General features: G+C 37.2%; 1 protein-coding gene across 3 annotated transcripts in view; it reads left to right on the top strand.

The window, feature by feature from the left end:
• Nucleotides 1-12402, top strand: part of ELAPOR2 (endosome-lysosome associated apoptosis and autophagy regulator family member 2) — a 184950-nt gene that overhangs the window by 134975 nt on the left and 37573 nt on the right. For all 3 annotated transcript variants that reach the window (XM_086696794.1, XM_086696795.1, XM_025929776.2), the window contains 6 exons: nt 2043-2133; nt 3046-3148; nt 6300-6437; nt 7930-8193; nt 8909-9082; nt 11112-11301. In XM_086696794.1, coding sequence (XP_086552920.1) covers nt 2043-2133; nt 3046-3148; nt 6300-6437; nt 7930-8193; nt 8909-9082; nt 11112-11301 — 960 coding nt within the window. The remainder of the gene's footprint in view (nt 1-2042; nt 2134-3045; nt 3149-6299; nt 6438-7929; nt 8194-8908; nt 9083-11111; nt 11302-12402) is intronic.

The raw sequence follows: 12402 nt of genomic DNA on the forward strand, positions 1-12402 counted from the left end.
AAGTGGGAAGTTTCAAGGAAGTATGAATTGTTTCATTTTTTTCGTTTAGTTTTATTTTATTTATTTATTTAAAATGTTTATTTTATTTTATTAAAAAAAATTTTTTTTAACGCTTATTTATTTTTGAGACAGAGACAGAGCACGAACGGGGGAGGGCCAGAGAGAGAGGGGGAGACAGAATCTGAAACAGGCTCCAGGCTCTGAGCAGTCAGCACAGAGCCCAACGCGGGGCTCGAACTCACGGACCGCGAGATGGTGACCTGAGCCGAAGTGGGACGCTTAACCCACTGAGCCACCCAGGCGCCCCTGTTTGTTTATTTTGATAGAAAGCATGCAAATGCGAGTGGGAGCAGGAGGCAGAGAGACGAGAGAGAGAGAATCCCAAGCAGGTTCTGTGCTGTCAGCATGGAGCCTGAGGTGGGACTCAATTTTCTAAACCGTGAGATTGTGACCTGAGCTTCAATCAAGAGTCACATGCTTAACTGACTGAGCTACCCAGTGTCCCATAGTTTTACCATTTTTAATAAACATTCCTCCTTGGCACACATTGCTTTCCAAGTCATGGTAACAACACAGAATACTGGTTTAAAAATATATTTATTTGACCTAGTAATTCTTTTACTGAGATTCTTTTCTAGACAAATACAGAAAAACTTTACCAAAAATAGGTTTAGTATTATAGTGTCATTTATACTAGCTAAAAGGTAAAAACAACCCAAATGGTTAAATTGGTTGTGTGGTCAAAAGGAGGTAAGTCCAGGGGAACCTGGGTGGCTCACTTGGTTAAGCATCTGACTCTTGACTTCAGCTCAGGTCATGTTCTCACAGTTTGTGGTTTTGAGCTTCATGTTGGGCTCTGCACTGACAGTGTAGAGCCTGCTGAGACTCTCTCTCTGCCTCTCTCTCTCTCTCTCTCTTTCTCTCTCTTTCAAAATAAATAAATAAACTTAAAAAAAACAAGGAGATAAATCAAGTAGTGTGATTTGGTAAATTATAGACATTAATTATATCTGTCTCATGATAAACTATTAATTCAGTCATAAATATGTTAGTAAAGTATATGGATAAAATGCATATGCAGTAATGTTACCATATAAAACCATGGCACAAAATGTTATCAACAGTAAGAGCTCAGTGATGTAAAAACGTGTGCATCAAAAGATAGTGAAAAGAAACTCCTCAAAATGTTAACGCTGGTTTTATTTATTTTATTAAAAGTACGTTTAATTTTCATTTCTCAATTTTTCTGTGGCTTTCAAAATTTTATAATAAATTTAAAAAGAATTTCTAAAAACAAGTAAATAATGGTGTGTGGAGGGATGCTTCTCCTTTCCTTATGTAAGAGGCCCCTTTCAGCCTATAGTATATTGATTGTTTCTGTGCAGAGGACAGACCTTCCATCACCTTCTATGTGCAGCTGCAACTATACTGTTGACAGTTGTTAGCATGCGCCTTTCTCTCTTTTATTCTCCTGACTCCTCAGTGAGTGTAGACCCAGTCTTGTCTTTCTACCCCTACTGCATGGTTCCTGGCACTCAGTGCATGCCACTTGAGTAAATAAATAAGTGAATGAAGGCAGAACAGGAGTTTTAAATTAGGGAACAATAATATAGCAAACTATAAGAAAGAACACTGGACCCCAAATCTTCATTAAGTAATTTGACATTTTTAGTTTCCGTTGGTTACCTGAAGAATAAGATTTTCCATCTCAATTTATTAGAATGGATAAAGACCATCTGTTTTAGTTAAAAAAATAAAAGCCTAATTGAGAAAACTTGTTAGTTTTCTCATTGAATAGCTTCGGTGCAAAAGTATGTATTACTTGATTCTTCCTGAGGAATCATATAGAATGTCTATTGATATTTAGGAGTCTACCTCTGCATGTAATTTGCTACTGCAATGTAAAAATAGGGAATTTGGGGGGAGTATTTCTAACTTTGAACGTAAGCACCAGTAGTCCGTTTTTTAAACCTTATTTAAAAAGGTTGTTGGAAATCATTAACGGAATTTTTACTGATAAAGATGCCTTATCTCATTTCCAGGTTGGGAGGTGGCTGGAGATCATATCCAGAGTGGGGCTGGAGGTTCGGATAATGATTACCTGATCTTAAACTTGCATATCCCAGGATTTAAGTAAGGAAAACCAATTCTGATTCCCTTCTGTAAGAATCCTCATGCCTGCTTCCCTCTAGAAATAGTTGAAGTATGACTGCCTTCATAACATATACTTACATTGTGACGGACTTAGCAAGTAACAGGTTGTTATAGGATAATGTATTACATTTAAGAATATCTGTAAAATTGGTGATTGAGAAATTATAACTGTTAGTTGTATATTACTTAGATGAAGCTCAAAGCTTTTAACACTAATTCTGTCCAAATGTTACAATGACCATGATTCTTGGATGCTTAATGAAGAGGTCTTAGTCCAAGTAGTTTATGGGAGTATCCTTTGGTTTATTTATTTATTTTTCTCTCAGTTTTCTTTGTAAAGTAGTATGTTATAACTCTTTATTTTTTTTTTAATTATTTTTTCAACATTTATTTATTTTTGCGACAGAGAGAGACAGAGCATGAACGGGGGAGGGTCAGAGAGAGAGGGAGACACAGAATCGGAAACAGGCTCCAGGCTCTGAGCCATCAGCCCAGAGCCTGACGCCGAGCTCGAACTCCCGGACCGCGAGATCGTGACCTGGCTGAAGTCGGACGCTTAACCGACTGCGCCACCCAGGCGCCCCATAACTCTTTAAATCCCATTTAGGTTTAGTTCCCCATGTTGAAGCTTCCTAGTAAGGCATCTTTTTCCTGCTTTAGAATGGATGGTAGTATTTATAGTAGGAGATTCAAGCACATTAACATGGTTGTGTAGACTACTGGAATGGTATGGGTGTGCAGAGATTGAGTGAGGAAGAAGTGGCTGGAGGCAGCCATTGATTAGAAGAGATGAGCATGGCTTTCAAAGCTTAATAGAAAAAGTGACTTAGTTTTGTTCCATATTGTATTTACAAAATACTATAAATATTGTAATTTTAATCTGTCAACTAGACCACCAACATCTATGACTGGAGCCATGGGTTCTGAACTTGGAAGAATAACATTTGTCTTTGAGACCCTCTGTTCGGCTGACTGTGTTCTGTATTTCATGGTGGTAAGTGAAAGAGAGGCTTTCAAAGGCGGGTTTCTAAGCTTAGCGTTTTCTTTCAAGTGTCAATTCATTTATGCAAGTTGGGATAAGAATTCCATTTTCCTTCCCATTCTTAGGCCCTTCCAAAAAATTAAAAAATATCTAGGGGCACCTGAGTGGCTCAGTCGGTTGAGCTGCTGACTTCTGACTTCCACTCAGGTCATGATCTTACGGTTCCTGAGTTCCAGCCCTGCATTGAGCTCTGTGCTGACAGCCCAGACCCTGGAGCCTGCTTCGGATTCTGTGTCTTCCTCTCTGTCTGCCCCTCCCCTACTCACACTCTGTCTCTCTCAAAAGTAAATTAACATTAAAATTTTTTTTTTTAAATGTCTAAAGAAGTCACTAAGAAATGTGCAGTGTAACCCACAAAGAAAGCTTGTGTTCTTCATGGGAAAGACTGAGTGAGGGGGCTTGGGCAATTGACGGAAGTCAGGGAATATTAATCTGGTAAAAATTCCTTCCTAAAAATATGCCACCAGCACAATGAAAAATTCGTCTCTAATAACCATTCAGTACTTCAAACCATCAGGAGGGAAAAACCTGTATTAATAAAGTGAAGGTAGAATATAATGGGAGTGTAAGGCATCAGGAAGAAAGAAAACTGTTCATTGTTAAGTTTAATAAATGTAGACAAAGGACTTTACTCTGTGCATGTTCTAATTTCACCTACTTTTTCTTGATGCCCATATATTTCAAGTCTTAGGTTGATAAAAGTAGCAACACAAAATTTATTAAGACCTCATGTGGCTGTTAGGTTGTTGGCTAGGATTTTAGCACTGTAAGTAGTGACTTCATAGACATGATTTGTTTTTGCTTTTTTTCCCAATAGTCTTTTAGCAGCTCATTAACAGGCTATTAACAATTTCCTACATGATATACAAGATGAAGATTTAAATATTTGTGATTACTACCAGATTAAAGGAAGGCAGACTATTTTGTTCTGAAAAAGAAAAATTGACTTTGTAGTAGTAAAAGAAGATCATGAATTATCTTTAACACATCCATTTATTACACCACAAGCAATAAATATTCAATTCCCAGCTCTGCCGATTTCTTTAACCCTTTAAATCCTCTTCATCCTTGGTGCCATTGCTGAAATCCAGACTCCCATTATTTCTCAACAGCAGTCTCTATTCTTTTTTCTCAATTCTCTCATATATGCTGCTATCAAAATTATCTTTATAAACATACAAACACTATTAGAGGCCTCAACATCAAATCTACCTACTTTCCCTTGGTGGTTTTTTTATTGCCTGTGGCAATGGTTATTAAAGTATGGTCCCTGGACCAGCATCACCTGAGAATTTGTTAGAAATGTAGCTTTCTGAGCTTCATCCTAGTTGTAATGAGACTAAATCTGTATTTTAACCAGCCATGGGAGTAGTCCTAACATCAACTCAGTTTTAAGAACTAGCAGCCTTTGAATACACTTAAAATTCCTTAGCATGATATCTATATGGCTTTTTGTACTCTTAGCCCAGCCTCTGTTACCAAGCCTACTGTTATTACTACTCACATCTCTGTAGACACCCTGAATTTGTTACAGGAACACCCTGTACTTCAGTTCTCATGCTTTGACACTCTAAGCCAGAATAACACTCTTCCTTTTCCCCTTTTGTCCCCTTCAAGCCTTGCTCAAACGTCACGTCTTCTGGGAAGCTTTCTTTCAATCCTTTAAGTAAAATTAGCCACTCTCTCCAGTGTGCTCCTGAAACCCTTCAAGAAAACTCTATTTTAGTCATGTGACTGTATTGATGTTTTTGTCTCTCTCACTTGGCCAAGCACTCTTGAGGGTAGGGATCACAGGTATTTATTTTCATGAATCAACCTTATAGTTTTTAGCTCATAGCAGAATCTGCTCATTTTCTTTCCTCTCTGTTAGATTTGGTTTTCTCATAGGATTTTTTTGTGATATCATTAAATAGCATATAGGAATGCTGTCAGAATCATGCAGTGTTTTACAGAGGTAAGACGGTATTATTTGCAATAATGCAATAAGTTCCTTTCATTATTGGAATAAGCATCTAGAAAGATAGTGTTTAACAAAGCACTATCTGTGTTGTATGAGCTTCTTTTAGGAAGTGGCATGTATCCTGGTTTGGTTGTTTAGTAAGCTGGGGAAGTTCTGCAATGTATGACAAACACATTCTGTTATTCCTTTCTGTGGTGTGAACTCAAGACACATATCTTTGTACCATATTTGATTACGTTATAATGTTTGACTCCTATGTTTACATCATAGAAAGAAACAGACATATTTTGAGCTCATGCCACTGTATTGTCAACATCCCAGATAACAGAAGCCCATCCAAATTTCTAAGCCCTCTGTTAAGGTTTCTGCAGTCAACACTAATTAGAAAATTTAAAGGTTAGCTGAAGTTTTCACTTCAAATTAATTAGATGCATATTACATCGGTTGACTTACTATATTTGCCTTCTCACCACATTAATGACAGCATATTGGTTGAAATGTTATACCTTTGTATATTATTCTGAATATTGAATTTAGCTAAGGAAATCAGAAATAAAATATGATACAAAATTATCCTTTGGAATTCAGGTTTAAGCAGGAGAAGATTTCATGAACTTAAAATAATGTTCTGGTTAGTCTGCACTTGGGGAAGCCTGGAAGTTGCAAGTATAGTTCAGGGGGAACTTATAATTCCTGTGCAAGACCTGCCTGGCAGAATCTCTCAACGAAAAAAGATAAACATTGAAAACCTTGCTATTCTGTGAGGGTTCTAGAAGTTTACTGTGAGAAGTTTGAGGAATTACATTTCCCTTCTAAGTGTATTTCCTAAGCTAGAGTCATATGCTTGTAGGCGCACACACAGACACACACACACACACACACACACCCTTAAATATACTATAATTTGAGACCTCTTTCAGGTTACATTGACAACGTAGTTTAAAAATTGTAATTAATAAGCTAGTGAGTGCTTATGTAGACTTGAAGCATGTTTTGAGAGCTCTAGAGTTATGTGCCCTCCAGATAAATATTCACTAACCTTACAGGGATTACTGTAAATACACACATATTTGTAGTGTATACATATGTATATCCATACTGAGTTTATGCCTTTTTTGTTTATATTTTTCTACTATATTTTAGGATATTAATAGAAAAAGTACCAACGTGGTGGAATCATGGGGTGGAACCAAAGAAAAACAAGCTTATACCCACATCATCTTCAAGAATGCAACATTTACATTTACATGGGCATTCCAGAGAACTAATCAGGGCCAAGATGTAAGTTCCACGCACTTTTTTTTTTTTAACACAAAGATGATGCTCCCAATGGAAATTCATACAAAATGATCATTCAAATCTCTTGGAGGAAAAGACTTAGTTTTTTTATTGATGTAGAATCAATCATTTGGTTATGGAGTACATTTGTACAAAAATGGTATATATATATTTTGAGAGCAAGAATGTATGGGATTGAGTAACACAGTGTATCTTTGGATTGTTCTCCACTGAACAGATAGATTTGCTGAAAGCTTAAGAGAAACAAAATCTAATTTTGTAGTTATTTAAAAACATATTGTTAAAGCTTTCTGAGACTTTGAGAAGGCTGGTGACCGTCTTCCTCTTTTTCTGAATGATCTGACATTTGTCCAGGAGCCATCAACTGGTGTTAGTTTATTATTTCCTTGTAGTTGTGTCTCCTTTTACAGCCTGGAGAGTGTGTATTACACATGAGTGGGTTAACACACAGAATTATTTATTCTCTTTTACTTTCCCTGCTAGAGTAGACCTTGATTCTCCTGTACGTAAATTCCATTGTATGTTTCAATAGTAGCAGGACTGTTATTTTTGTGGATCTCCATAGACGTGACTATCCAAGGTGAAAACAAAGTAAACCACTTAAAGCTGTGGTAGCAAATGCAGAACATTTTCTGTTTTCTCTTCAGACTTTCATCAGGGAACCCATTCCCAGATGTTACTTGACTCTAATTGTTCTTGACCAGTGTTTGGATTACCATAATGTGGGGCATGAATGTGCTATGGAATGCTTCCTTGACTTTTTTCTTTTCCCCAGACAAGAAACAAACATTAAGTTGTCTCGGTTAGCATTGCTGTCTACTGACAAAGTGGTGCCCCTTGCCTGGTGGGAACTAGATCTTCTTTGATGCAGTGTCAGAAGAAGGAAAAGTATAGTCAGGGCCAGGTTTTGCTCTCTACTATGCATCTTTTTGGTGGAAATCAGTCATAGGCTAGGGAAAGGACTAGAGAGGGAGAGAGAGTCCCAAAGGGGTGGTGTGATGGCATCAGTATTACACAGTGTTTGGGTGAGGACCAGAGTCCTGGTCTTCCAAGACTACTCCCTTGTCCAAAGCTTTTCCACTTGCCACACTGCAAACATCCTATGGTATCATTACTTTTAGGCTTATATCCGAATAAACAAGTATGGGAGATAAAGTTGTTCCACTGTTAAACCATACCAGTTCATCCAGATGTAAAGCCTATAAACGTGCCTGAGTTTGTACCAGTTATGACAGATCTTGTAGTGATTGTGGCTAAACTCCTGGAACTTGATTACTGAGGAAATTAGCTTCTAGTGTTAAGATCGAAGGTTGTTTTTTAAAAGAACTGAGAAGAAATAATATTAATCCATTGTCACTGATAAACTGTTCGGCTGGAACACTCTGCTTGGTTCTTTGGTGATATCAACACAAAACACTCTGGTTTTACAACTCAGCCCCAAGGCAGAAGTCATTACTTTCTGCTCTCTTTTTAGAATAGACGGTTCATCAATGACATGGTGAAGATTTATTCTATCACTGCCACTAATGCAGTTGATGGGGTGGCGTCCTCATGCCGTGCCTGTGCCCTCGGTTCTGAACAGTCGGGCTCATCGTGTGTCCCCTGCCCCCCAGGCCACTACATTGAGAAAGAAACCAACCAGTGCAAGGAGTGTCCACCTGACACCTACCTGTCCATACATCAAGTCTATGGCAAGGAGGCTTGTATTCCATGTGGGCCTGGGAGTAGAAGCACTCAGGTAAGTGAGTGTGCATTTCAGTTGTTCCCGGGAAGACACACCTTCATAAAGAAACTCAGAAGTTCCCTTTAATATTTCTCCGGCAACTACAAAGTTGCTAGCTATGTTTAGAAATGGCTTTTTCATTTTTGTGTGTGTGTTTTCTGCCCTTAACATTTCTTAAGCACTTAATATGTGCCATGAAGGTCCTAATTCCTGGGGGCATAAAATAGTAAGGAAAGCACTCAAATAAGAATGCCTTCCAAAAATATTAAAATTGATATTTTGTGTCTTCTGTTAAGGTAGAGCAAGTAAACTACCTCTGTAGGCGGGGCATAGAAATATATGGAGAACAAGTATATCTTAGAACATTTTAAGGGCAAAGGTTGATGCCATTTTTGGGTGAAAGAGAAAGTAGTTTTCCTGTATGTTGACACTGGTGGAACAGGGTGTCCACCTGTTTATTAAAAGGCTGTTTATTAAAATACCTTAATACAAGAAACTAGTTTTGGAGTAACTTCACTCTTACTTTTAAGAAATGCTGATTTTCCTGAACTCTACCAAGGAAAATCTAATTAGTGTTTGGAAATTCTCTATATTCGTATGGTAAAATATAACTAGGACAAAATTACTGAAAGAGTTTCAAACATAGAACTTTTTGGAAACACATTGTTCATAGCAGCTAATATTTTCTTTTGTGCTGTATATTTTTTAATTTCTTAATCTCTAATCAAAGGACCACTCAGTTTGCTATAGTGACTGCTTTTTCCACCATGAAAAAGAAAATCAGAGTTTGCACTATGACTTCAGCAACCTCAGCAGCGTGGGCTCGTTAATGAATGGACCCAGCTTTACTTCCAAAGGAACAAAATACTTCCATTTCTTCAATATTAGTTTATGTGGGCATGAGGTGAGTTCTGGCTGTCAAAGTGAGATGGAGCTGTATTTCGGCTTTGCCTGAGTTGATATTTTCTGTGTTGATGGCCCAATAAAATCTCTATGGGAACTAACAATCAAATGTCAGAAACTGAGCTGTGATTGCTTAAATTCTGTGTTGCCTCCTAGCAGGCCGGCTGGCAGCTTTCTCCAGCAGGGCCAACCTTGTCTGGTTCTGCATTCATCAAGGCACTTATCTAGCCAACTGAAGCCCAAAGCTTGGAGTTATGGTGTAGGTACTTGAAGCATCTTTCATTTTTTGTAAAAATGGGTCAGGCTTGTCAATCCCACCTATTTTTCAGTCTGGCAGTTTTGGTTTGGGAAAGTTTTACTGTTCTTTATGTCGTCCGTTTTAAAAGAAAAAGACTTCCAAGAGGAAGTTTATTCAACAATAAAAAAGGAGGTAAGCAGGAGACAAATGTCGCTTGATCAGGTAGTGTCTGCTAATAAATAATGGGATCTTATTTTTCTGTGGGAAGAAGCAGAACCTCAATTAATGCTGGTAATGGGAAGAATTACAGGACTATATGCCCAGTATTTTTATAGATCTATGAGGTTGGGGTAGGAGAGTATGTATATGTATACACCATTAGCAATGATGAAAATGTAATAAGGCATTTCCTCCATGTTTCTTTCCATATTAACTTTGGCATCTCCAGTGGTCTTCATTATGAGATGCTGTGCCACACTTTGCGCAAAGGAACAAAAAGAGATCTGATGACCACAGATGTTTTCAGACAAAAAGATGTGTAAATTTATTTGGTATAGTGTTTGTCCTGTCCTGATTTTACAGGGAGAGATCAAACACACTTTATTGCTTAGTTACTCAGTTCATTTGACAAATAAATAAATATTAAATACCTGTTATGTTGAATACTGAGTGGAGCAGTGAATGAGATTAGTTACACATTATATTATGCTTTTTCTTGTTCTTGTGCCTGTGTTACCACTGTATTTCCTTCCATCTTTCCCCTCTTCTTTTCTGTCCTCTTTCTTTCCTTTTTGTCCTCATTCCTTTTATTGTAGTTTACCTCTTTCTTTCCTCAGTAGTTTCTCTCTCATCTTTTCTATTGTTTTCATCTTCTTGGCTTCAGCCATTTAATTTAAGCTTAGTAAAAGTATATTGTACTTGTAGTGTGAGAAGGCTTGGTAGAGGGAGAAAATTTTTTAAGTTTGGATTGTTAGCTGCATTAAGAAAGATAAATCTGTATTCTTTTCTTTATGCTCATGTGTGCTTACTTTACATCTAAGATCAGTAAAATCATGTCCTTTTCCCCCTTATATATTCCTTCATAGACATTGTAGAGAAAGCTATGGTCATTTGCAGTGGGACTATAGTATATTTAAATAGCCTTTTAACTTTAAATATTCCAACTGATTAAATGATTAAAAAAGTAAATCTCTGTATTCTCTTCAACTTACTGTGTAGTTGAGTAGGTACATGTCATTGAGTAAAGACACATGTAGTGGCCAACTATTAAGAACTTAGACGGGGGTCCTATGATTTTGCTGCAATATGGCTTTTATGCTTTCTTCTTCAGCCTTCACATTTCCTTTCTGCCACAATAGGCCGGTAAAGGAGAAGGAAGAGCAAGTCTTCTCCTTTGGAATTAAAACCTTCACTCAGAGTTATCTGGTCTCTTTGAATGCATTGCTATCCTATGAATCAACGGTTTTGTAGATGATTTTAGTTCCTTAAATTAGATGGCTTTCATCAGCATAAATGATGCTTGTAGTTGGATGAGCAGTGTAGTATTGAGTGTATATATTCGTTATAACTTAAATGACTCTCAACCCTGGTTAGACGTTGGAATTCCTCAAGAGCTTTTTTTTTTTTTTTTTTTTTTTTAAATGCTGGTGCCTGGGCCCCACTTCCTTTTATTGAAAGCAGAATCTCTGCAGTGAGGAGAGAGCCACTGCTCTACTAGAGTCATTAGCTCTCTTGAGATCCACTTTAGAGAATGACTCTTCAGTAAAACCTCTTGATGACTTTGTTTTCCTAGGGGAAGAAGATGGCTCTTTGTACCAACAATATAACAGACTTTACAGTAAAGGAAATGGTGGCAGGGTCAGATGATTACACGAATTTGGTAGGAGCATATGTATGCCAGTCAACTATTATTCCCTCTGAGAGTAAGGGTTTCCGAGCAGCCTTATCATCACAGTCCATCATTCTGGCAGATACATTTTTAGGTAAGCTTCATTTCGTTCCTATATGCATGCATGCAGTTATTCTAAAATTATAGTACTGATAACTTGTCATTGTGTTAGTATTTGCCATAGATGATGGAGGCTATAGGCAATTCTAATCCCTTTGTAACATGGTTAAAAAGCTCCTACAATTGAGATCTATTGATCCATCTAAGTGAGTACAAGTATCTTCTGAGTTTACATATTAACTCATGTGATAAGATGTTTTTTGAGAGTCTGTGCCTTTCATCAAGTTCTCTAGGAATTTAAGAAGCAAAATAAGTTTGGAAACCAAAACTTTAAACAAAATAATAGTAAAAAAAAAAGTAATTTATAAATCTAAATCATAATATTTACCACCAGTTTGCATAATATTTTCTTGTATGAGAAGTAAGCCGGTGACACTTAGCAATGGTGAATGTGCCAAGTTTTATTCCCTACCTGTTTCTTCTGTCTTTGTGGACTGGAAGGTATAGGAAAGTTTGAAGAATGACCTCTCAGTTATTTTTAGGGATCCAGTTCATTAGAACCTCTGGTATGGTGATAAAACATTTTACAACATATCAATCTAACAAGCTTCATAGGTGATTCTAACATACAGTAGATTTGAGGACCATTGCTATAGATTCCAGAGGAATTGAGCTTTAATTTTCAGCACCAAGGTCAGTCACCAAGCTTGTGCTCAGCATCAGAACTCCTCATCTGAAGGAGAGGTTGCTGTTATTGCTTGCATTTTGGCTCTGCTCTCATTTTGCCTACCAGGAATGAGAAAAAATGCCTGACTTTTAGATTAAACAAGTTTTGGAGTTATTTTCTGGAAATTATTAGGGCACAAAATTTTTTGTTTTCTCAAGTATATCTATACTGAGTTGAAAGCTGTATTAGCAAAATAACCCAGCTTGTTCTACAAAAACTAACTTTTTATATTGTTAGGTTATTGAAATGTCAGAGCTGGAAGGGGCTTTAGAGATTATCTCAATTACTTCTTGAATTTTACAAATTAGGACATAACACCCAGGGAAGTGAGGTGACTTAAACAAAATAACAGAGCTAGGGAGTAGATTGTTTTATTTTTTTATTCTATAGAGCTTCGTAAGGTTCTTA

This window comes from Puma concolor, chromosome A2 (genome assembly GCF_028749965.1).
Source record: "Puma concolor isolate L17-30 chromosome A2, mPumCon1.1.hap2, whole genome shotgun sequence".
Taxonomy (NCBI): Eukaryota; Metazoa; Chordata; class Mammalia; order Carnivora; family Felidae; genus Puma; species Puma concolor.